General features: G+C 44.5%; 1 protein-coding gene across 2 annotated transcripts in view; it reads right to left on the bottom strand.

Moving 5' to 3' along the window:
• The window catches only part of DSCAM (DS cell adhesion molecule), an 861,731-nt gene that overhangs the window by 99,027 nt on the left and 735,682 nt on the right, over positions 1-27,022 (bottom strand). For both annotated transcript variants that reach the window (XM_050784546.1, XM_050784547.1), the window contains 3 exons: positions 17,176-17,416; positions 15,351-15,497; positions 6,862-7,017 (listed from right to left, as the gene is read on the bottom strand). In XM_050784546.1, coding sequence (XP_050640503.1) covers positions 6,862-7,017; positions 15,351-15,497; positions 17,176-17,416 — 544 coding nt within the window. The remainder of the gene's footprint in view (positions 1-6,861; positions 7,018-15,350; positions 15,498-17,175; positions 17,417-27,022) is intronic.

The following is a 27,022-nucleotide window of genomic DNA, read 5'->3' as shown; positions in this document are numbered from 1 at the left end:
AACGTTTTCTGGATGACTGAGCTAATCTTTTCAGAGCTAGAACTTAACATTTTCGTTCTGGTTTGGACAATATCATAAAGCTTAAAGGTGTGGGCCCTGGAGCCCCACTGCTGGTTTCATGTGGCTCTACCCCTTAGTTCCATGTCCTGAGCAAGTCGATTAACTACTCTAATAATCTTTAGTTCCCTCATTTATAAATCTACAATAATTGTGTTGGCTTATGTTTTTGCTGTTAGAATTACAAGAGATACTTCATGTAAATGATTTATCGTTCTCTGTAGAGTAAGCGCTAAATAAGTTCTAGCTATCATCTCTAATAACCATCCTTATGTCCTTAGATTAAATGTCATTAAATGATAATAGCCTTTACTTTGTGACTCATTGGTGAATGACAAACACCAGACACTGAGAGTTGCAGAAGACAGAGATGGCAGATGATGGAGTAAAAAATGGTATATGTCTGTCTGGGACATATTTTCTTGAAACACTCTTAGTGACCACACCCATTTTGGTAATCTGAGTTTTTCTTACGAAGGTCAAAACAAGCTTGGGAAGTTTTCATGAATTCCTGGGCATCGTAGAGAAAAGTTCTGCATACAAGTTTAATTGATTGCAGTAAAGAATGTGGCCTTCAGAGAATTCTCTCTTCTACATTCCTCCAATGCACCTGGACATCCCTTCTGAGCTGTAAATGCTTCTGTGTCTCATGTGTCCAGTTGGCTGAGACGTTTCCACCAGGGGTCACACAGGCACCTTAGGCCAACATAGTCACAACAGGGCTCACCATCTTCTATCCAAACCTGCGCTTCTCTTGCCCCATCTCAGGACATGGGCTCCCCCCATCTTCTCAGTTGCAAGAACCAGAACCTGGAATTCCCTTCCCATTGTCACTTGACGAGCCCTTTGGAGGTCCACATGGATGTGACAGGTCAGCAGCTGGGCTCTCCCCCTGATTCGCTGGTGCTCCCCAACACTGAGCTCTGTTTCAGTTCCCTGAACGTGGTCTGCTTCTCCCACCCCGGGCCCTTGGGCTGCCATGATCCAGGGCCTTGGGATGCCTCTGTCTGGACTTTTCCCCACCCTCTGCCTTCTCCCTGGCAACTCCTACTCATCTCTCAGGGTCTAGCATGTGTCATTTCCTCCAGGAAGTCTTCCCAGATCACCAGCTTAGGTCAGGTCAGGGCTCCCATGTCTCTGTCAAGACTCTTCTTCATCATTGCACTTGACACAATCCACTCAGGGGTGATCTATCAACATCTGTCTCCCCCACTAGCTTGCAAACCCCACCACACCCATCCTGTTTCTCTGCATCTTTAGTTCCTGGGCCAGTATCTGGAACATACTAGATCCTCAATACATATTTTTCAAGAGTGGAAAACTGATTTCATTCGTGTCTGTGTGGTAGGCAGGATTCTACGATGGGTCCCAAGATCCCCGCCCTCTAGTGTATGTGCCTTGGTGATTCCTTCCCCTTGAATGGGTGTGGCACCTGTTACTACGATGGACAGAACCCTCCCATGGGCAGGTTGTGCCATGTGGTAAAGGTGAAGGGCTTGTGCAGGTATCATTGAGGTCCTAATCACTTGACTTTCAGTTAATGAAAAGGAAAGTTTCCTGAGTGGGCTGGGTTTAATCAGATGCGCCCCTTAGAAGAGGAGATGGAGGTCAGAGAGAGACAGAAGAGGTCAGAGGGATTGGAAGCCACGTGAGGCTTTCCTATTGGCCTTGAAGGAGGAAGCTGCCATGTGGTAGGGGGTGTGACAGGGAGTAACAGGCAGCCTCTGGAAGCTGGTGACTCCAGCCCCATAGCCAAAAACAACAACAACAAAAAATCCCACCAATAACCTGTGAGCCTGGGAAACCCTGACCTCAGATGAGGGCACAGCCCCAGCTCACACCTTGATTCATCTGTGGGACCCTGAGCAGGGGACTCAGCTCAACCAGACCTGGATGCCTGACACTTGGAAAGGATGAGATAAGACATTTGTATTGCTTTAAGGTGTTAAGGTTGTAGCAATCTGTTCCACAGCATAGAAAATAAATACAAATGGGTAAGCCCTCCTGTAACATACCTTAATGTAAAATACCAAAATCATTTTTCTGAAACAGCTTTGGTTTCAAGTATGAATATCAGATAGAAGTCTGACTAAACACCCACACAAACACTGCAGTCAGCTTCATTTTTTTTCACCATCATTTTTCTGCTCTTAGTAAACAGCCACAGGCAGGTGTGTGTGTATGCGCATGTGCACACACAAACATGCATGTACATATGTGGTACACCATGGTAGCCAGATCTTTCTGAGCCCACAACTTTTCAGTGGCTTTTCCTGAGCCATGCCGTGCCATGCAGATGCTACAATCCTGGAGGGACGTGTCACGTTCACAGCTGTCATCTCACCAAGCAATGCACATATGTCCCTTTTCTCTTCCCATGTCCATAAGATTCTGGTATTTTTGGCCTTTCCTCTCACTAGAGCAGGAGTGTTCAAACATTCTTTAAATGTTTGACTGATCCTTTAACCAAACCATCATGTGGAAACCCAGCACATAACACAAGTAGAAGTGGGGTGGCTCTTGAAGCCAGGGTCAGGGAGAGAATGGAGACTCTCACTGGGCCTCTTGCTTACCACTGGGGCCCACCCAATAACCCTTGGGCTGTGTAAGAACCTAGTTTGAGAACCACTGCAGTGGAGGGAATGTGGAAAGCCACGTGGTAGAACCTCTTCTAGGACATCTTATGTGTCGTGTTGCTGGTATACCGGCCACTGCACAGGGCACACTACCAAAGGCTGTAGAGCCCCGGAATCCTAAGCAGTGTTGATTGGTTGTACTTCCCAGTGTCTACTGAGGGGCAGCACCTCTGGTGGCTATGCAAACACAACATGCAATCTACCCCCTTTCAGGTCCACTGAGGTGTGGTCATATAATCACCCCAGCACACGTCACAGGCACATACTATCCACACCTTCATAAGTATGTATGGCTCAAGGTATGGGTGGTCGGAGGATTCAGAGGTATCTGGATGTCAGCTTATTTTTTTGCTTCCTCTTAGCTCTACTTTCAGGTCTCCTCCCAATAAGACTTGCTAATTGACGGTGGGGAGGGAGTAGAGATGACATATTACACCTGCTGCTGGCCCTCTCACACGTGCCTTCAGAGTTATGTGCATTAGTGATGTGTTCAGTCAATATTTGAACTTAACTATCTCTATTGATACCTATGCAAAGTTTACTCTTGTGTAAAGGGATCAAGGCTGAAACTAGCTTTTGCCTTCAGCGTGAAAATAGCAATTGGAAGATTAATAGATTCATTTTGTTTGTGTTCTCTTTCCTTATGGCTTGGCTCATATTATAGTATTGGCAAATAAAATGGCATTGGGATTTCACAACTGTTTTAGAAGTCAGGATTAGTTGTTCTTGCGCTCAAAAACAGAAAGCCCGATCACCAAGTCATCCTTTGTGTTTCTGCAGCAATAATAGGGGTACAAGTTCTCATTGATAGAGTAGTACTGGAAAGAGAATGTGAACTGTGAACAGTTGTCACAGACCCCAAAAATATCTCCATGCACCTAAGTCTACATTTATGGATAAAAGACAATATCCATGGGCCCTGAGACTCTGACCACAGACATGAGAATATGTCCATGCATCTGAGACTATAGTTATGGATACGAGACTATGTCCATGGCCCCGAGATTATGACCGGAGACATGACAATATGTTCGTGGACCTGTGAATATGTCTATGAGCCCAAGAATCTTTACATAGAGGTAGAGAAACTACTTAAAGCACAGACTTGTTCTCTAAACAAATATTTCTATTGCAAATAATCTGCTGCAAAAGTAAAATTTTGCCTTTATTAGGGTTTTCTCTTTTTAGTATGATCAGTGACCTAATAACACAGTTTAAGCCTCCAGGCTCCCTAGATTAGGAAGACTGGTGCAGGACGTGTGTCTGGCATAGACAACTGAATTGGATGGTCCCTGTTAATGTAGCTGTCTTTCTTTGCTTGCAAGAATATTGATAAACACTGAAACTTCAACCTGAGCCTAAAATAGTGTCTTATTGAGAAAGAACTGAGTAAATGTTGGTAATTATCACTTTACTGGAAATCTATCTGTATTTTTACACAATTTAATTGAACTTGCAAGTGTAATCCAAACTTCAAAATTACAAAGCTTTCTCACTGAGGTATTAATAGGATCTGTGATCAGTTAGACTGGGCATTCGTTCTTTGAATTGGCCTTTGTCCCTTCTTCCAATCAGATAAATAAAATTGCATTTAATTCTGTAAACTGCTGGAATGCCTAATTATATTAGGTATTGAGTCTACAAAAGTGACTGACACAATTCTTCACCATTTCTAAATTATTGAATTTTTCATCTGAACCTGGGAGATAAAGTGATATTATTCTAGTTTTTCTCCTCTTCCACCCAATCTTCACTCCACCTCTTTTTTTTTTTTTTTTTTGAGATGGAGTCTCACTCTGTCACTCAGGCTGGAGTGTGGTTGCATGATCTCAGCTCACCGCAGCCTCTGCCTCCTGGGTTCAAATGATTCTCCTGCCTCAGCCTCCGGAGTAGCTGAGATTAGAGGCGCCCACCACCACACCCAGCTAATTTTGCATTTTTAGTAGAGACAGGGTTTCACCATGTTGGCCAGGCTGGTCTTGAACTCCTGGCCTCAAGTGATCCACTACTCCACTTCTTTTTGAAAATACACACTTATCCTAAAGAAATATTGACACTCAGTTCTGCATAGTCCTTGTCCCATACCACCAGCAAAAGTGGGATCCACGGCATCCTCCTTGGGGTAACTGGGGCACCCAAGGCAGGGTTTTCCATAGTCAATCCCAGCTCCACACACTATCAGCACTGGAGACAAAAGCAAGGCATAATTGATTGACAAATTAGACCTTGGGCCTTGGGGTCAAGTTTTGAAAGAGAACTCTATGATTCTTAAAACTAGAATATTAATTTAAAATTGATCTAAAATTGTGAAATTAATAAGGATCTGTGAAGAGCCTTCCCTTCTTACTGGATTTCTGTACATTCTTCTAAAAATGCAGATGCAAAACTTTTTGTGGATGATCAATTTGCTCTTTAAATAATTATTCCAGTGACATTTGCATTATTGCTTAGCAATGTAAAAAAGAGTATTTCACTCCTGCTCTGAAGGAGTGGAGAGCAAATAATCAAATATTGAGTGTCAGGAAGCATCCCACTTTGTGGCAAGCAGGTGTTTTCGGATATCACTTCAGCTCTCATACATTGGTTCTGTGCAGGCTGATTGCTACAGCAGATTATCCATGAGGACAACCCAGTCCAGAGAAGCTTAGGTAAGGTGCCCAAAGTCCCACAGGTAGCAGGTGACAGAGCCAGCATATGCACAGCTCTGTGTCTATTACATTTTTAAAAAATGAAATTATGGCTGTCTTTACTCAGGACTTAGCTTTCTAGATATCTCTATTGATGTGTGACTTCCTAATGGCATTACAGTTGAAACTTAGATTTCCCTAAATAATCCAATTTCTTACAGCAGAACTGGCTGACACCTGCACATTCCCTGGAAGAACTACCTGTGCATTATAGAAAAAAACTAAAGCAAACGAGGATTAGTTTGGGTGTAGACATCATAATGTGAGAAGGGCTACAGAAGCAGCAAAAACACCAGGTGACAGTGGATGCCTGGGGCAGCTCAGGAGAGCCAGGCCTGGCTTGCCAAGGTGAGAGCAGAGAGTGAGGTGGAAGATGGCAGGCTTAGAATAACAGAGAGTCATGGTCAGGGGCAGAAAGGCTGAGGAGAAGAGCGTATCGTGCCCCCTGAGCAGGTGTTCTTTGCTTCCATCAGAACAGATATGGGATGGAATAACAGCATTTTTGATACTCTAGTAGTGGGGGAGACGGCATAGACATCAAACCTGCCCGTACATGGGAGGCGACTGGCAATGGCCAACAACTCTCCCGCCCCTATGCTGCCTGGGGAACAGAGTCCTGGCAAGATGACAAAAGTTGCAGAGACAATCCAACACAGCATTTAGGTCTGCTAATGTCTCATCTCAACGTATACATCCGTGCTGGAATATTTTGGGAAGGTTCTATGTGGGCATCAATTTGACATCAGTTGCTCCTTCCTTTACTAAGGTGGAGGCTACTTTTCTCACTACCACAGTAGTATTTATCAGAACTTATCTGTTCCTCAAACAGGCTTGGCTAACGCCCCTCAGAGTTTCCCTTAAAATAGTACAGAATCTTTGTTGTACGGTTTTTGTAGGTTTGGGTAATAGTCACATAACCCAATCCAAATTGTAAGGAACAGCAAGAATTATTGTTGTAGAACAAAATGAGCAGCAATTTAAATTTTTACTAAATCACCATGAATTCTTGCAAGAATTAAAAAAAAATTAACATGAAGTTCTCAAATTAAGGACTTATTCTAAAGTGTTTCAGCTGGCAAAGAATAATAGAACTTCAGCCTGTACATAATTTTCAAGAAGTGGAAGGATGGATTTAATCAGAGCTTACACTAATAACTGAAGAGCCACTAAAATTATTCTAACAAGATACAAAACATGTATGACAAGTATTACAGCTCCAGGATAAAATGAATTTCTGTTTACAATAATACTTGGCCAAAGGAAAAAAAAAAAGAAAGAAGAAAAAATAGAGAGGAAGAAGCAGCAATGGATTAGACACATCAAGCAAAGGCAAGAGAGGAAGCTAATGCTCTAAATTGCACTGGGATATTTTGGGAAGGCAGCAAAGGTTTGCACTGAGAATAGCCTGATGAACTGCAGGGTAAAGGCAAGTGAGCTCCCTCTGACCCAGCCCTTCCAGCAGTTGCCCACCCATCTCTCACCATCCTCTTTGGTCCGGGTGAAGATCTGCTCACTCCTGACCCCGTCTCCTGCGCGGGTGAAGGCCAGCACCTGGATGCTGTAGTTGGTGTACTTTTCCAGCCCGTCCAGCTCCAGGGAAGGCTGTGTGGTGGTGATGTTTTTAATCTCACCCAGCTCTGGAGGACAAGAACAAGAAAACAAAATCCCACTTCTGAGCCTATTTCTGCTCATTTTCCCGTGCTGTCCCCACTGACTGTCCCTGTGCCATGCCATCACCCGTCCAGCCACCATCTGGACATGGGAATTCCTCAAAGGGACTGTGCACAGTCATCCGTGAGCTCATGGTGTCATGTGGCCCTTTGGAAAAGATCATTCACACCAAACTGCTCCAGAACACAAGGCAGAACGTTGGTCTGGAACATGAAGCAATTCGCTCCAAGTTAAGTGTTATCAACCCAAGGCCAGCACCAGGGCTGCCACTCAGCCTTCAGCAGGTGCTAATGAGCAATGTCTCCTGCACCTCGAGCAGCACACTTAGTACCACACACACACTGCACACTCAGCGGCACACACACACTGCACACACGGCAGCACACGCGCACTGCACACTCAGCGGCTCACACGCACTGCATACTCGGCGGCTCACATGCACTGCACACTCGGAGGCACACACGCACTGCACACACGGTGGCTCACACGCACTGCACACTCGGTGGCTCACAGGCACTGCACACTCGGTGGCTCACACGCACTTCACAGTCCGTGGCTCACACGCACTGCACACACAGCGGCTCACACGCACTGCACACTCGGCGGCACACACACACTGCACACATGGCGGCACACACGCGCACTGCACACACGGCGGCACATGCACTGCACACGCGGTGGCCCACAACGCACTGCACGCGCGGCGGCACACACGCACTGCACACGTGGCAGCACACACGCACTGCACGCTCGGAGGCACACACGCACTGCACACGTGGTGGCCCACATGGACTGCACGAGCAGCAGCACACACGCACTGCACACGTGGCGGCTCACACGCACTGCACACTCGGAGGCACACACGCACTGCACACTTGGCGGCTCACACACACTGCACATGCGGCACACCCACACTTCACATGTGGCGGCACACACGCACTGCACACTCGGAGGCCCACATGCACTGCACACGCGGCAGTTCCACTGCTAACTATTCGTTAGGAAGCGTCTGCAAGCTGAGGGGTTTTACCGTTATTTTAAACAAACTCTACTTTAACATACATGTATTTTTAAGTACCTAACTTCATCTCAAATATCTGATTTACCCTCTTTAGCAAGTTTCCAGTCTACAATACAGTATCTTTTACTATAGTCACCACTTCCTACATCAGATCTCCAGAACTTACTCATCTTGTATAACTGAAACTTGGTATCATTTGGGGGTGGGGGAAGAAAAGGGCAACTATCTGAGGGGGTGGACCTGCTGTTAATTAGCTTGATTGTGGCGAGCATTTCACATGGGATACATACGTCAAAACAAGCTGCATGCTTGAAATATACACAATTTTTGTCAATTATACCTTTAAAAAGCTGAAAAGATGACATATTTAAATTAGAAAAAAATACACCTGCGCTAAACTGAGTGGCTCAGCAAACCCCTCTGTTTACCTGGAGTGAACTCTCAGCTTCAAGCCTGAAGGGACATGCGCATGTGTCAGAAATTTGCTGTCAGCTAAAAATGCTTCACTTTCAGGAGTGGGATCAACTAATAACGTTCACAGATGGAACACTATGCACTCTCGTCCCCAGCACATGCTACACGGCCATTTGAGAAAACTTACCAGGGATGTACTTCCTTGGGGTTTGGCTGATGGGTTTTGAAATGAGTCATCTTCAGAGCATGAGAAGGGTCTGAGAACTGTTTCCCTAGGGGAAGGGGCTGTCAGTGACACACTGGTACCCAGAGCAGGTCGGTTACCCCGAGAGACCAGCAGGTCCGGGGAGTACCTGGTGGAACAGGTCTGCTTTGGCTACCTGTAGAGGGCAATGCTAGCTGCCTGTCAATCTCTCTCACTTTCCCTGGCCTCCGTGTAGGGAGTGGACGTGACTTGCGTGCCTGCCTAGGTGCCAGCGCTATGCTATTCTAAGTACAGATAGTAACTTATGCGACCAGCAGAGTTATTCCATTACTTTTGCAACTCATTCATTTTACAGACAAGGAAGTCAAGGGACAGAGAGGATCAAGGAGCCCAGCACAGTGGCTGAGGGCACAGGCTGCAGATGTCAGCTGCTCTCCTCCGTCGCTCTGGGAAAAAGCAGAAAATAGGCTGAAAATAGAGGCACCCACAAGCCGTCGTGTCTGCCAGATTAAACGGGCTTTTGCTTTTTGCCTGCCCGGTTTTTCCTTCCTGTTCGTTGTTTTTCTTTTCTCTTGTGTGTCCAGGATATTTCACAGAAGTTCACAAATGAATAGCCCTGTATTTTGTGATGAGGATGACTGTGGAATGTCTTTTGTTCATTTTAATTTTTTGTCACCAAAAGGATCAATGTGGAATGGATACAGCATTAAAGGAGAGTGGCAGATACTGCATGGGATGACTGAGGCCTGTCCCTCACATGCCAGAGAACCCCTGTGCCTTCTAGGAGTTGCAAGAAGAGGGGTAAAGGGGCTCCCTGTGGCTCCCACAGTCCACGCCCCAGTGGGAGCCGAAGGCCTGGGACCACCAGAAGCAGTTCTGTAGGCTGGGGCTTTGCTGGGGAGAGAGCAGGGTGAGGATGGTCCAAAGACATGCCTTTGGACTCCTGTCTTCTAGGGAGGCCAGCAGGGTGCCAGCTGTTAGAGGTCACAATTTGGAAATCTCAACAGAGGGCTTATGAAAATGAGGAGAATGTCTGCGCATGTGTGGTCACCAGGCAGTCAAAATATCAATACTTCGTTGCCCCAGATGGATTGGAAATTCTCATCCCTGAAGGAAGGGTCTTTCCATATTCAATTATATTCCTTTTCCTGAATGCATTTAATGCAAGTCTTTTGGATTAGGATAAAAAACCCAAATGTAACCAGACATGGTGGCTCATGTCTCTGGTCTCAGCTACATGGGAGGCCAAGGTGGGAGGATTGCTGGAGCCCAGGAACTGGAGGCTGCAGTGAGCTGTGATTGTGCCACTGTCCTCCAGCCTGAGTGGCAGAGCCAGACCCTGCCTTTAAACAAACTAATTAAAAACTCAAATGCTAATAGACAAAGTTTAAATATAGAACTCATTAAGATCTTTTCAGATTTAGAAACTTCACTGTCAAAGATCACACACACACATTCCTACAGATATATACACACACAGTCAATAAAAATACAGCTGAGGGGAGGGGCTGGTCAGGGCAGGGTGCTGGGAGCTGGTAATGAGACTTTGATGAAGGTTTTTTTTTTTTTTTTTTTTTTTCTCAAGAGTGCAGGTGTCCACCTCACAGGGAAAGTAGGATCATTTCACAATATAGGAGAAAGCTGTGACCCTCCGGCCACGCAACAATTGAATCAGACAGAATGAGGAAGAGGAGCTGGTGAGGAGCCAGAAGGGCAACCTGGCCTCTCTGATCTTCTTAAAGACAGCAAACACTTGGCCGGGCGCGGTGGCTCACGCCTGTAATCCCAGCACTTCAGGCGGCTGAGGCGGGCGGATCACGAGGTCAGGAGAACAAGATCATCCTGGCTAACATGGTGAAACCCCGTCTCTAACAAAAATACAAAAAATTAGTCAGGCATGGTGGTGGGTGCTTGTAGTCCCAGCTACTCGGGAGGCTGAGGCAGGAGAATGGGCTGAACCCAGGAGGCGGAGCTTGCAGTGAGCCGAGATCGCGCCACTGCACTCCAGCCTGGGCAACAGAGCGAGACTCCGTCTCAAAAAAAAAAAAAAAAGGAAACACTTAAAACAAAATGATTAAAAATGCTAATAGTTAATATGCTAATTAGAATTAACATTTAGATGTTTACTCATTAGAGGGTTCAAGTCATTTTGATCAACTAATTTATCATGAACCGTGAAGACAAAAGCAGTCAAAACCCCAATTCTAAGATTTTGAAAACCACCTGAGCCAGAGTTGGCCCTATTTGCTAGAACGCCTCATAGACTCTGAAGGAAGGGTATTTTCCTGATGACAGATATTGGGTGACTAGCAGATATGGAAGAAATAAAAAGCAAAGGATGAAAAAAAGAAAGCCAGATACAAAACTGAGTGTTTAGTTTGCCATTCTTTTTACTTCTTTTTCTTTTTAAACGTGAATTTCTACAGTCGATCTTCCACGCCCCTATAGAGCTGTTTAATACACACACACACACACACACACACACACACACACACACATGTTAACTGAAGTGCACTGTTCAGTTGAGGCCATGAGGGGAATAAAATTAAAAATATATATAAAATAAATATAGATATCAGATTTTTTCTATTACAAATTTTGTTTTAAACAAAATAGTTTTGTGTATTTATTTATATCCTGCCTCATTCTCAGAGGGTTTTAAGGCAGAAAACAAAATAGGTGTGGGAATAGCTTCAGAAGCAACCCCCAGCTGCCTACATACACTAGTTGGCACCTAAATATTGCTTCCTTTCCGAGTTTACCATTTTTGTCATGAAGGAAGATGGATGAGATGGAAGGTAGCAAAAATTCAAAGGAAAACGCTAACTTTTCAAAGGATACAATTGTCCTAGCAATCTCAAATAAACTGTTTCTGTCAGGCCTCAACCATGATTTAACTTTCTGACCATGAAAAATAAAATCAGAAAATCCATCAAAGTATTGTTTATTTAACCTGCCCTATCAAATATACTAACCAGTTTTATCTCATCTGATCACATTAACAACAGAATTCTTTCTTAGACATATTTTGGAAAGTATTCGGGTTATTGCTAATTACAGTGGTAGTAACAATATTTGCCTCTCTCAGCCTGTGTGAATGTGTGGTGTGTGTGTGTGGTGTTTGTGGTATGTGATGTGAATGGTGTGTGTGCGCCTGTGTGTGTGGTATGTGGGTGTATGGTGTATGTGTGTGGTATCTGTTGTGAGTAGCATGAGGTGTGTGATGTGTGGTGTGGTGAGTGGTGTATGTGGGGTGTGTGTGGGGGGTATGTGTGGTGTGGTGTGTATGTGTGGTGTAGTGTGTGGTGTACTGGGGTGTGTGTGGTGTGGTGTGTGTGTGCATGTGTATGTGGAGTGTGTGTGGTGTGTGTGGGGGGTTTGTATATGTGTGGTGTGGTGTGTCTCATATATGGGGTGTGTATGTGGTGTGGTATGTGTTGTATGTGAGGTGTGTGTGGTGAGTGTGTGGTGTGTGGTGTATGTGGGGTATGTGTATGTGGGGTGTGTGTGGTGTATGTGGGGTATGTGTATGTGGTGTGTGTGCATGTGTATGTGTGGTGTGTGTGCATGTGTATGTGGGGTGTGTGTGGTGTAATATGGGGTGTGTGTGTGGTGTGATATGTGGTGTATGTGTGGTGTGTATGTGTGGTATGGTGTGTGGTGTATGTGGAGTGTGTATGTGTGGTGTGTGTGGTGTGTATGTGTGGTGTGGTGTGCAGTATATGTGGGCTTTGTGTATGTGTTGTGTCTGTGGTCTGTATGTGTGTCATAGTGTGCAGTGTATGTGGGGTACGTGTATGTGTGGTGTGTATGTGTGATGTGGTATGTGGTGTATGTGTGGTGCGTGTGCATGTATATGTGGGGTGTGTGGTGTGGTGCATGTGTGATGTGTCTGGGGGTGGTATGTGGTGTATATGGGGTGCATGTATGTGTGTGGGGTGTGTGTGCTTTGGTGTGTGCTGCATGTGTGGTGTGTATATGTGTGGTGTCGGTGTAGTGTGTGTGGTGTGGTGTGTGGTGTGTATGGGGTGTGTGGGGTTGCTGTGTGGTGCATGTGAGTGTGTGGCATATGTGTCACATGGGTGCAGGTTACGTGCTGTGTGTTGTGATGAGCGTGTGTGTGTGTGTGTGTGTGTGGAGTGTGATGGTGACGTTTGCTCAAGGTGTGGCTTTACACAGTCACTCCATGCTCAATGTCTGTGGAAATCCAGCCAGCCCTGGAGGCCACAGAATGAGGAGTTTGTGCAAAAGTGTCCAGTAGCCCCATGAACTGACCTGCTTCATAAACGAAATCTCTCGGGTAGCAGGAAGAGTGACCATTCGCAGGCAGGTTCCTGTTTCTGAAGGTTTCTTGCTTATCTTTCGGAAATTACGTGCAGAACGTCTACACTGTACATTTATCTCATCACTTTGATTTTAATTCCATGAGTGAAAGTGTCTTTAAAAAGCTGCATGCACTCCCAAGCATTTCTTTATTTAAAGAATTCTGTTTTTGAATATTCAAGTTTTCACAGCTTTAAAGGTATGAAGCCACATCTTTCATTTTAGAATGGAGATGCCAGCAGGCAATGTTAGCAAATGTGAGTGATCTTAGAAAATATGGGTCATGTGGATGAAGTCGCCACTGAATTCTAGAAATATTTCCAACAAGAACAACAGAAGAGACACCTCAGCATAACACTGCCTTTAGAAGAAAGTTAGGGTATTTAATTTCACCCACTCAATGTAAGGAGTAGAAATGAGAAGGAACATGTATAATGATGTCATATGGCATTTTGTCCATAAAATAGATGACTTTGCAAATTTCCATCGCTCTCTACTCTGTGGTGTTTTAAAAGCTTGTCTTTAGGTGGGAGGGGGGTGAAGGTGTTACAGAATCATCTACTTAAATCTGCCCTTCTTGGGTCTGTGGTTCCATATTCATTAGCATCTCCTTCGGTCCCTGGTCTGGAACGTCGACAGGGACAGACACAGCAACCTTGGTGTTTCCCATGAACTCAGTGCTGAGTGGGTGTTTAGCAAATGTGTCTGCTGCAGGACCAAGGGGGGTCATTCTAGATCACCTCCCATGGCTGGTACTGCTCCAGGTACTACACGTGGCATCAAAGGCACAAGGTCTGGTCTCAGTCCTGAGAAACACATCCAGTTAGGGACAAGCAGAGCTAAGGCTCAAAGGCCTGCGCTCACTGAGCCAGTAATGCTTGCGCTGCTCATGTGTCTTCTTGCCTTATTGTTGCACCCACCGTGGAGGCTCCTGCCCCTTGTGGGGCCCTATGTTTACCTGCATGGGGACAGGGGCCTGCCTGGTAGAACAGATCCAGGAGGTCCTGAGCATGGAAGGGATAGGTCCTTGACTGCATTTGCCCAAAATTGGAGGTGAGCACTCATCAGGGATCACATCCAGTTGCAGGGGTTAAAAGAAGCCCCAGGCTAGGCACAGTGGGTCACACCTGTAATCCCAGCACTTTAGGAGGCCGAAGGGGGCAGGTCATTTGAGGCCAGGAGTTCAAGACCAGCCTGACCAAGCTGGCGAAACCCCATCTCTACTAAAAATACTGAAAATTAGCCAGGCATGGTGCACGCCTGTAATCCCATCTACTTGGGAGGCTGAGGCAGGAGAACTGCTTGAGCCCGGGAGGTGGAGGTTGCAGTGAGCTGAGATCCTGCATCCCAGCCTGGGTGACAGGGGGAGACCCTCTCTCAAAAAAAAGAAAAGAAGCCCCAAACAGGAGGAGAGGTACTGTCCAGGGACAGGGGGCGCAGGAGGGGGCTGCAAATGGAGGGCAGGGGAGGAGGCAGGTGTGGGCCCCCCAGGCTTGGGACACAGTGAGCAGACTTCCAGAGGCCTCTCCTGTTGGGGGCTGCAGCCTCGCTCTGCCCCCAGGATACTCACACAACCCGGCCCAGCCTGGCAGGCACCACTCGCAGCCTGAGGGCAAAGACAATGAGGTGTGCTCCAAGAAACTTGTGGCCCCAATCTTATGGCCACTTGAGAAAGTCACTTTTTCAAAGTCTTGCCCTAAACAAACAGGAAAATTTTGTCCTACAACTTGAAACACACACACACACACACACACACACACACACACACACACACACACGATAAAGAACAAGGAAAAGAGAGGAGGAGAAGGGGAAGGAAGAGGAGAAAGAGAAACAGGAGACAAAACGAGAGGGCCCTGAACGTCCTGGCCCCTCCTGAGTGCCCCCCTCCGTGTGCCTGGGCACTTTTCCCACACCCAATTACAGCACAACTACAGGAACTTTAATGTTTCCCCGCGGAGTTCTATCTGGGAAACAGGAAGGGGCCAACATTCTAGAATACATATCACATAGAATGATCTAGGTAGAGATGGAGGTTTTGGTGCTGCCTGCAGAGACTTGACGTAGACACTCATAATTAGGAAAATACATCAATGTTGAATTTCCCGAGTGCCACCCCCGCCTAGGCTTCAAATTGGGTTTAGAAGGTGTGTGATGTTTTAAACAGAGAGACCTGTTCAAATGTCGAATGAGAGATGACAGAAAAGGCGAAAGTGTCTATTGATAAAGAGGTACCCGCCGTATCCTGAGCCCCTTGTTAGGAGTTAGGAAGGGTCTGCAAATTCCATCATGCATTCTCTGGAGGCAAACCCAAAGTCCTAGTTTAGTCCTCTTACCTCCGTCCATGAGGTTGGCCCAGTAAATGACTCTGAACCCCTGGAGAATTCCATTCAAGGCTTCCTTGGAAAGTGTGGACCAGGATATTGATATGCTTTCTGGTGATGTTGCTATGGCTTGGACATTTTCAGGGGGGTAACTGGGCACTGAAATCAAATAATGAGAATCTGTAATAACCGTGGGTGGTTTATGAGCAAAGCAATACTGTAAAAGCAACATATTTTAATATTTCAATATGCAAGCAAAAAATGCACTCAACCCCAAAATGAAAGAAAAAATAACAAAGATCACTTCTCTATATAAATCTTATAACTCAGTAAAATATCATGAGTCAATGCATATATTCTAATGGATTCCATAGTCTCTCTTTCCAACTTAGTTTCTTTACTTTTAGGACAGCTTCTTAATTTTTTTTGCCTGAGTAGAAGATCATTGTTTGTCTGATTTATTTTCCCCTTACTCTTGGAAGTTACTTCTTTAAGTTGCATTTACTTTATAGAGTACAGTACCTCTGTATTTAGTAACATCTGGCATATAAATTGGAAGCTTAACCATTGTAAAGTGCTAAAAAGTAGAAATATAATCACAGATTTCCCGTCTCATCCTCATCCCTTTCCCCAGAGGGAAGAGAGACCACAGACGAGGAGACGGGTCAGAAGAATATTGAAAGCATTTTTACTATTGAGCTTTTGTACATCTTAACTGCTGACACTAGGAGGGGCTGCAAAATACTGGCTGAAACAAGCATCTTAATGAAAAATGAGCATTGAAGCAAAAACAAAGGCATATTTAACTACTATTGCAAAGATTTTGAAGATAGACAATTCCAGTGTTCAAGTTGCAAGTCACTGAAGACTCCTCTCCTTGCAAAACTTGTCAGATAGTACAGGTTCAAGTTATATTTGCTTCCTCAAACCTATGATCAAGGGTCGGGCGCCGTGGCTCACGCCTGTAATCCCAGCACTTTGGGAGGCTGAGGCGGGCGGATCATGAGGTCAGGAGATCGAGACCATCCTGGCTAACACGGTGAAACCCTGTCTCTACTAAAAATATTAGCCAGGCGTGGTGGCGGGCGCCAGTAGTCCCAGCTGCTTGGGAGGCTGAGGCAGGAGAATGGCGTGAACCTGGGAGGTGGAGCTATGATCAAATGGCTAACTGCACAAGAGGTAAATGCAGTTCCAGCTTGCTGCCTTGAAAGCTACCACTTATTGCTACAAATAACCCCATATCTTAACTTTCTGCCTAAAACACTATGCCTTTGGATACCAGGGTTCTTTATTTACAAACACTACTGGAAATTTGAGCTTCTGGGTTATTCTGTGTCACCGTGGAAGGGCTAATTAATTCATCTTGGCCGCTAGGGGGCGATCGATCACTGTGCGATCTGAAAATTCCTTTTCTCTGTGCTCAGAATGCTTGAAAATAGAAAGCAATTAAAAAAAAAAAATTTAAAAAACCTTCTTAACATTTGGGAGAAAGTTTTTAAGCAAATAGCATTTCTGCATTCTCGTGAGACTTCTTCAGTAATAGGGAGAGCCTTGCTTTCACTCCAGAAAAGCCCAATTCTTGTACCCGAAATGAATGAGGAAGAGTCTGAAAAGCGAGGGACTTGCTGGCTTTGCAACCCAGCCCTAACCGAGGGGTGCGCATCAGCGAGGTGGGCGAGGTCACGAGGCAAGGCTTTCCCACCTGAGACCCCAGGCCCTGCAGGGCACTGCAAAGTCAGTGGGGGGAGGAGGGGGGGCGGCGAGGTTGGGGGAGCCGGGGAGACCTGAGGGAACCTTTGCGGAGGGGAAGTCATCACCAGGGCCCAGCCCAACCTACCATCCTCGAGAGTGGTTGTGATGATTTCCTGAGAAGAAGGCCCCGTGCCGGCCCGGTTACAGGCCTGCACCACCAGGCCGTACTGAGTGAACTTATTCAGGTTGTCCAGAGTGTAAACTTCACTGTCCCCGCTGGTGTCGACACTGATGATGTTGAATTGGAAGTTACCCCCAGTGCTGTACTCTCGGTAACCTATTTGGTAGCCACGGATAATCCCATTTTGCAAATGTTTCTTGGGAGCCTAAACAGGAGAGAAAAGAACACACTAAAGAAGTCTTGAGGTAGGACAAGAGCGACATCAATGCCCACACCCACGTAGGAAAGCAGAAATAAAGTGGAGTCATTGCCATGATGCTGGGGTGGTGGTCCAGTAGCAGCCGCAAAGCCACGTGCAGTGCTTGGTCTGTGCCAGGCACCCTTCCTTTACCTGTGAGTGCATCTGGCCCTCTCAGCCCCTCTGAGCCACTGGACCGTCAATGGACACTGGAGGTCACCTGAGTATACATGGCAGCAGGGGAATCTGAACCCAGGTGTCAGGCCCCAGAGCCTGCGCTCTCATTCTGTCCTTCATGCTGTCCTGGTTGACTTGTCTAATTGGCAAGAAAGTGTCAAAATACAGATCACGTTTGTGGCATCTCCAGGTACACTTACGATGGGGTGTGACTGACCCTCAGGCCTGCACCCAGCAAGAACTCTTGGGCTCGCTGCTCTGTGCCAGGCCTTGTTCCAGGCACCAGGGAACAGAATTGAGTTTGGAAATGTAAGAAAACAAAAGACCCCTGTCCTCATGGAGCTTATATTCTAAGGAAATATCCCAGAATCACAGTGTTTCCAGGTTGAAAACTGGCATGGGAAGGTGAGTGCACACCCTACAGAAAGGTAATCTCTTTCATGAAGCCCTGAGTCATTCTGGAATCATTTGGGGGTGATTAAATTGGGGGCAAGAGAGAGGCTGGTGCTAACTCCACCCTGCTGATGCGAAGATGGTCCACCAGGTCAAAGTAGGATTTAGGCCGATGTGTAGGACTTTATTTAGAAACCGGAGCCTTTTCAAGAATGGTATAAGGCCGGGTGCGGTGGCTCATGCCTGTAATCCCACCACTTTGGGAGGCTGAGGCAGGCGGATCACCTGAGGTCAGGAGTTCAAGACCAGCCTGGCCAACATGGTGAAACCCTGTCTCTACTAAAAATACAAAAATTAGCCAGGTATGGTGGTGGGCGTCTGTAGTCCCAGTTACCTGGGAGGCTAAAATGGGAGAATCACTTGAATCTGGGAGGTGGAGGTTGCAGTGAGCTGAGATTGCACCACTGCACTCCAGCCTGGGTGACAGAACAAGACTCAGTCTCAAAAAAAAAAAAAAAAAAAGGTATACGAATGGCACCAAGATGAGGCTCTAGGAAATAAAGGTTTTGTAGACTTTCAGGCAGTCAACAGATATGTTTGTTTATGTGTATATATGTATACATACACACATACATGTGTATGTATATATGTATACATGTACACATGTATGCATATACATATACACCCATACATTTAAGTACAAACTACGGATCTATATCTCTCAGGGCTCTGAAAGCTTTCTCCGTCCTGAAAGTGCTTATAATTGACCTGGAGAGAGGAAATAAGCACTTAGGAATCTGTAGAGAACTATGAAGTGTGGACATGCATGGTAGGGAGGTAAAGGCCAGCAGGCATCCAGAAAGTGTTAGTGTGGGTGTTCTGAAGTGGTAGGAAGACTCAGAGCCCAGGTGGGCCTGGTGGGGCATGGCTCAGAGAAGTGGAAGGAGGATGGGGTGAGTGGAGCCTGCAGAGGGTGTGCACCTGCCCAGCGGTGAGTTAGGAGGGAACAGACAGAGTGGAGCAAGACCTTGAAAACCTGCCAAATGTGACCAGGGCAGGGCAGACAGGAAGAAATCAGAAGAAGGTTTTGAGCTGATGAGCAGCATTGATGGATTCAGCAAACACTTATGGATTGCCTAATAATAACTTCCCAGGGGATTCCATGCCTCAGACTGTCATTAGTAGTCATTCTGACTTATTCAAGAGCAGTAAAATCATTTTTATTGTTCACAGCAAGTTTCTCCATTTATGATTTTCTTGGACTCCACTTGCTTTTCCCAATAGCCAATCTAATGTAGTATATTCATGGTGCCAGCAGGTGTCAGTGAAACAGTCACGTAAACCATTTATTATTTGTATCTGTTGGCTCAGAGTTAGATCCTGGTAGAAGAGCTCATACCTTTTTTATTATAAACAAATGTCTATGCACCTCTGAATCCACAGATGTGCTGGCTTTTGCATTGATGGGCTATGGCTTTTCACACTGTTTAGAAATAGATATCAAGATTCTGTGTTTTGAAAATTCAACTACTCTACGTGAAAATTGTTCTGCTGCAACCACTGAATTGTATTTATGTAACCTAATTAATCAACCAAATTAATTTCTCTGCCAACATCACCTATAAGTCAAATTTACCAACAAGGAGATTTCCCCTATTTTACACAGTGTTTTAATGTTAGATATAGTGACCCAAATAAAATAATATTATTTTTAAATGAGGTTTACATCCATTAAATATTCTAATTGTTCAACTGGCTCCCAGTGAGGCTTGAAGGCTCCCTAAGACAGCAAGTTGGATTCACAGTATGGGGAATGTGGAGTCAGGTCAAGAAGTGTAGACAGTAGAGTCAAATGCCTGTGAGAAAATGTTTTCATAGAGTAACCAATTTAGCTAAATCCTCCACAAGAATGAAGGGACCTGCTTGCTGACATGTAGTTCCTCCAGTTTGGCGGGATTAATCCTGCCTGTTATCTGTTTTGCAGGTAGAATGGAGAAATCTTCCCTTTTTTTCCTCCCCATGGGTGAAAACACATTCTAAGAAGCTTAAGTATAATAGACAACACAGGTATTTTTGTTCTGTTCCATTTCAATATTTTGTTAACAAGAAAAAGAAAATTCTTTACATTTTTCTTAGAAGAACTACATTTTAGTCCTGTGAGTTCCAAAATAAAGCTTATTTTTTCTTAGTTGATACTTCTGCAAAATATTGTGCAGAATAATTATCTCATTTTTATAATAAAAGTAAACCACCACCATTTCTATCCAATGCAACTCTATTCACATTTTGAAGCATTTCAGCCTATTCATCTAAAGTAAAGTGTTTTGCCCTACATAGCTGTGTTTGTAGCCTGTGCAACTTGGTGTCTGAATTTTTCTTCTTCATTTAATGTGCTATTATGATTATATTCCCATCTTTAATTCATAGTCTTTAAATATCATATTCCATCATAGTGATGTTTTATTTTATTTAACCATTTTTTTTTATTGTTGGGGATATTGTTCTTTCCGGGTTTATTTACTACCACAAATGCTATGTTAAACATCTTCACAATATAGTTTCTCTGTTTCTATTTATTGAACTCCAGTCCCACAAGTAGATGACTGTCTTATTTTTTAAGTCCATGCTTCAGTTGGCTGTTAATGAGATAGGGCTTTTTTGGTTATTATTCTTCCAGATGTGTAATATACTATGGTAAGTTAAGGGACTATATCACAAGGAACAAACAAGAGAGCTCTCCTCTATTTTTCTTAATATTCCAATTTTGAAATGAAATATATTGAGTAGAGTTATGAGTTATTTGATGGCAGTAGTGTTTTTACATCCTTTTGTAAAAGGGTGCTAATACGATCTACAGTTTTCATGCAGAATAAATTGTTGCACCTGAAGAAGTGAGATGTGTTTCCTATAAAGAACATATACTTTCAGTTTCATACCTTGCAGTTTCCCAAACTATACGATTTAAAAACAGACTTAAAAGGTAGTGGGGGAGGATGGGAGCAGCTGCCAGTGGTTGCAAGCTTTCCCTGTGGGGTGATGAAAATGTTTACAATTATGGTTATGGCTGCATATCTCTGTAAACATATGAAATACCACTGAATCATACACTTAAAATAGGAATGCTACAGCATGCTAACTGTATCTCAATAAAGCTGTTTTTTTTAAAAAAGGTAGTGTGCTGACTCATCTCTAGGTTATCTTTCTATTTCAATTACAACACTAACTGGCACCTCCACCATGATGACCACCACCACCAATCAATGCATACCACCTCTGCAGGTCACTGTCACCACTGCCAACATCAGTGTCACTCCCTCAGGTCCCCCACACAGCCAAGCCACCACCATCACTACTACCATCTCTACCACCATCATCACCACCAGCTTCATCTCTGCCAAAAATACTGTGAACACGACCACCACCACCAATAGCATCTCCACCACTGACATCACCAACATTACAACCACCAGTATCAACGTCACCGCCATAGAAATAACCTAAAAGTAGAAGCACCTCTATCACTTCTTCCACCTTTACCACCATATTTATCACAAACTTCACCAACAAACCACACTTCAACCTCTACTACTTCCATCATCATCCTTGATGTTGCCATCACTATTACTAAAAAGATGCTTCACTTCATCACTATCCCAACACCAACATCATTATCACCACAACTATCCATCACTCCATTACTATCCCAATATTAACATCACTACCACCACAACTATCCATCACTCCATCTCTATTCCAACATCAACATTGCTATCACCACAACCATCCATCACTCTATCACTATCCCAACACCAACATCACTATCACCACAACCATCCATCTCCCCATCACTATCTCAACACCAACATCACTGTCACCACAACCATCCATCACTCTATCACTATCCCAACACCAACATCACTATCACCACAACCATCCGTCACTCTATCACTATCCCAACACCAACATCACTATCACCACAACCATCCGTCACTCTATCACTATCCCAACACCAACATCACTATCACCACAACCATCCGTCACTCTATCACTATCCCAACACCAACATCACTATCACTACAACCATCCATCACTTCATCCCTATCTCAACACCAACACCGCTATCTCCACAACCATCCATCACTCCATCACTATCCCAACACCAACACCACTATCATCACAACCATCCATCACTCTATCACTATCCCAACACCAACATCACTATCACTACAACCATCCATCACTCTATCACTATCCCAACACCAACATCACTATCACCACAACTATCCATCACTCCATTACCATCCCAATATTAACATCATTACCACCACAACTGTCTATCATTCCATCTCTTCCAACACCAACATTGCTATCACCACAACCATCCATCACTCCATCACTATCCCAACACCAACATCACTACCACCACAACTATCCATCACTCCATCTCTATTCGAACACCAACATTGCTATCACCACAACCATTCATCTCTCCATTACTATCCCAACACCAACATCACTATCACCACAACCATCCATCACTCTATCACAATCCCAATGCCAACATCACTGTCACCACAACCATTCATCAGTCCATCACTATCCCAACACCAATATCACTATCACTACAACCATCCATCACTCTATCACTATCCCAATGCCAACATCACTGTCACCACAACCATCCATCATTCCATCACTATCCCAACACCAACATCACTATCACCACAACCATCCATCACTCTACCACTATTCCAACACCAACATCACTATCACCACAACCATCCATCATTCCATCACTATCCCAACACCAACATGAATGCCACCACAATGACCACTACAACTACTACTACCACCTCTACCACCTCCACTTCCACTTACTGAACACTGTTTGCTTCCCATTGTAATTTGTGCTTTATGTATATTATTTCATTTTCTTTCCCACAAAAACCCCAGAGAGTATAAGTATACTTCTTCACAGATGAAGAAACAAAAGGTCAAATATGTTAAAACAACTATCTCAAGGCAAGTATAGAGTAGGAATTCTCCAAAGTTGTATTTGGTATTAACCACTCATAGAGCCTCAGAGAACTTTTCACCCTTTTGCAAAGTTTGCTAGTTTTGTAAAGTTATACTATACATAGCATTTCTAATCAGAGGAAAATTTAATGGATCACATGAAGAGAAAATTATATATTTTTATGCATAAAAGCAAGCAAAAATTCTTACTCTACCAGGGAAAGTTTGAGTTACTTTATTAATTTGTAGATAGACTAGTCAGATTGAAATTTAGAAATGTATTTAAATTAAAGAAATCCTTGCGGATGTATTTTAAAACACCCTCTGAAAAAAATCCATAAATGTAGGGATTTTGTATATTAAGTGTAAGAAATGTTAGGGCCTGTAGTTCAGGTTTTCAAAAATGACACTAGAGGCTCACGCTGAGTTATGGACAAGTCAGCAGGAGTGGAAGGTGTGTTTAGTGGAGACATTTTAATCCATTTGTCTGGCAGTGGGCTTCATATTCCCAAGAAAAATTAGTGCATAAGATCCTTTACTGGAAAATTGTTTTGAATGATGCTTTAGCCATTTTTGCTTGGAGCATGTGTCTACTTGGAACAAAGGGAGATGGTTTTCTGGGGTTTAGAGAATACATCCTCATAGGGAAATGATCTTTAGAACACTGTATTAAGGTTGTTAATTAGCACTGTAGAACAATTGACACATGGGTAGAAATAATGATTCACTTTCATGAAACTCAGTGAATGAGGTTAATGGTGGGGTAAGAAGAAAAGGAAAAGAAGAAATCAGGTAGGGATCTGGAAACGTATTTTGAATCTGAGTTGCATAATATTGGAGAACACAAATTTCCTATGAAACCACTTTGACCATGCCTCTTTGATCTCTGTCTCCCGATCTCAGTTAGTACCTGTTGTGAGATCTGCTCTCTGCCTCATCTTTCAAGACTAATGCCTCCTGGGTGTTCCTTGCTCACCTGGGTTCCTCTCTGACTGCCTGAAAGAGGGTGGGGATCCCAACTCTCTTACATATTCCCACCTTATAAAAGCTGTTGTCAAAAAATTTTCTTCTTTCTTCTTTCAACGAATACCCCCTCTACTCCTTCTCTGCAGGTCAGCTCAGCTTCCAGCTCACCAGGACTCTTCCCCAGACCACTCCCACCAAGAAGCCCTCTCCCTCCCTGGTCTCCATTGGCATTCACTCATCACTTCCACCTCCTCTGGTGGCCACCATTCTCGATGAAACATGTGGTTTCAAAGAATAGCATTGCAAGCTCTAGAATGCAAGGAACCCTACAGAATGTAATCTCACTTACTATTTCCCCCCGTCTAAATCAGGGCTTCAACACTGGGATGTTCTCAGAAGATGCTCTTGCAGATGGAGAAGAGAATGGTTTTGAACACACATGAGGTGCAAGAAAAGAGATGGGTAAGAATGATCGCAGATACAGGTTTATACTCTAACTGGGTAAAGGACTGATGGCAAAGGTATGAAGTCAGAAGGAATTCCTCGACTGCAGACACATGGTTTAGCTGTTGAAGAGAGACCTGGCTTAGCTGTTGAAGAGAAGCGGAGAACTCAGCAGTCCAATGTGAAAGCCGGGAAGTGTGGATTCCAGCTGAGGGTTGGCTTCCGTGCTGGGACTTAGCCTGCTGGCCTACACAGAAGGATGACAGGTTGAGGCAGGATTTGGAGGGGTTGAGCTTCATTGCCCAGGCCCCACCAGGGATGAAAATAGCTTCTGATGAGCCAATTTATTTGAACACTGTCATTCATTTTTGTCCTTCTTAAAAGAATGATTCCAGAAAGAGAATTTGCTCACTTATTCAGCCAGCCAGTGGGTTACACGTGTTTTTATGATGATGGACCTGCAGATTGACAGCAAATCTCACTTGGTAACCAGTCATCTTAAGACAAATTAAAGGAGTCCTTTGAAAAGTAAGTATATGAAAACAAAAACAAAAACAAAAAAACCCAAAAAAACAAAAACAAAAACAAAAAAACAACAAAAAAACCCCCAAAAAAACCCCTAAGGGCTCCCTTCTACTCCTATTTAAGAACTCAATAAAATGAGGTCCTTTCCACAGGGGAAAATGTTGAAATTTAGAAATGTGCTTAAATTAAAGAAATCCTTGAGGACGTATTTACAAACAACAGACTGCTTTCCAAAGTGAGTGCTTTCTGTTTGCCTCTTCTCAAATCCTGTTGAATGCAGTGCAAATCCAAGAGAAGGTCATGCCTGCTCATTGTTAGGTTTCTCACACAAAGATTGTTTTTCCTGTGTTGAACTTTACTCCCCCATTCATTTGCCTTTGGATCCAGTAATGATCCTGATTTCTTCTCATTTCTTTCATTTATCTGCGGTGGCCTGGCAGGTTTTTTCCTCTCTCTCGCCTTTCCTGGCCTGGCAGGTTTTTTTCTCCTGTAGTCCTCCTAAACAGCCTCCTTTCATCCTCCCAGACGCCCTTTCTCCAGTTTCCAAATCCCTCCCAACCCCCTCTTCCTTTAAGAAACCTTCTCTTTTGATCTCCATGACAACAGTTGCACCGTGTCAATGTATTTGCACGGTGTGCAAGTGACTGTATTTTATACGTCCTTCCTAATCAGTCTGCTGCAAGCCGCCGGTGGCAGATGCTTCATCATTTAAAGGGACAGTAAAACAGTAGACGTGCAAATGCTCACCGTACCTTCCTGGATGTGGCTGATTAGAACAGGCATCTCTTGTGCTGAAGACCACCAGCCATATTCTGTTTCCCACATGCCTCCCGCCCCTTCCCATTGAAAGGAAATGACTTTTGCTGGATGTGCAGAATTCACCTGTTGGCCAGAGTCAACTAAAAGCCTCACTGCAGAATTTCATGTTTGAAGAACCCTGTCTTTCTCAGGCATGTTGAATAATTTAGTTGGGAAATGAATTGAACATTTTCTTTTTAGATTCTTCCAAATCCACTTAAAATGTAATCTGTCCTCGTTTCCCTTATGTGATAAGTTGGGCGGATGGTCTTTTTCATCTTTGTGCATTTTCTGCAGCCCCCCGCCCCCCGCCCTTACCTGCTTTCCAACATAAACAGTAGCTACTCCATAAGCTTGCTCAGTGAATGGGCGCATCACATTGAACAAACTTTAACTGGGCATCTATTCTACACAAGGCATGGCACACCAGGGACACCTATGAGTTAATCAGTGTTCAGAAAACTGCATGATACTTGCAGTGCTGCAGGTTTGCCCAGGGTACTATGGAGGGGCAAATTGGGGTCAGAAGGATTGCCAGAGAAGAGCACACCTCACCTGAGCTGAAGGGCGACTGGACGTTGCCTTGGAGGGTGCAATGCTGTCAGCAAAGCAATTGGCTAACACAGCTGCATCCAGGTGCAAGGACAGAAGACACCAAGGAATGCAGAGAGGCTCAAGTGACTCTGAGGTGAGGTATCCATGGTGATCACAGGGGTGGGGGATGGTACAAGCACAGATGAAGCTAGGGACATTCCTATGGGACAGAACCTATGGAGCCTGTATGTAGTAGCATCGTGGCTACCAGCAACATCCACATCACCTGGAAAACTGTTAGAGCTGCAAGAACTGGGGACCACTCAGACTTCCTGAATCTAGAATAAACCCTGGGGGTGGAGCCTGGTGAGGTGTGTTTTAAAAGGCCCTCCGGGATACTGGTGCTCCCTCAAGTCTGAGAATCACTGTTCTTATCACCGGGAGTCACTCAGTGATTTAGATTTGGCTTTGCTTGAAGAGACTATTTAGTTAAAAAGCAGTCACTGTGTATTCCCCCATTTCTCAGGTTAGCCAATAACCCATTTTCCTGGTTCTTTGCAGAACAAAAGGGAATACATGCACATAAAACTGTTAGACCTTCCTGGTCTTAGGAGCAATTTAAAGATCTACCTTACGCAGCCCTAAAGGGATTCTGCTTTACGATAAGTGTGTGGGTGGTGTGAGAACCAGCTGGCTATCTTGGTCCATGGACAATGGATT

This window comes from Macaca thibetana, chromosome 3 (genome assembly GCF_024542745.1).
Source record: "Macaca thibetana thibetana isolate TM-01 chromosome 3, ASM2454274v1, whole genome shotgun sequence".
NCBI classification, from domain to species: Eukaryota; Metazoa; Chordata; class Mammalia; order Primates; family Cercopithecidae; genus Macaca; species Macaca thibetana.
Note: the sequence above shows the minus strand (reverse complement) of the source record. Positions and strands in the feature narration are given on the sequence as shown.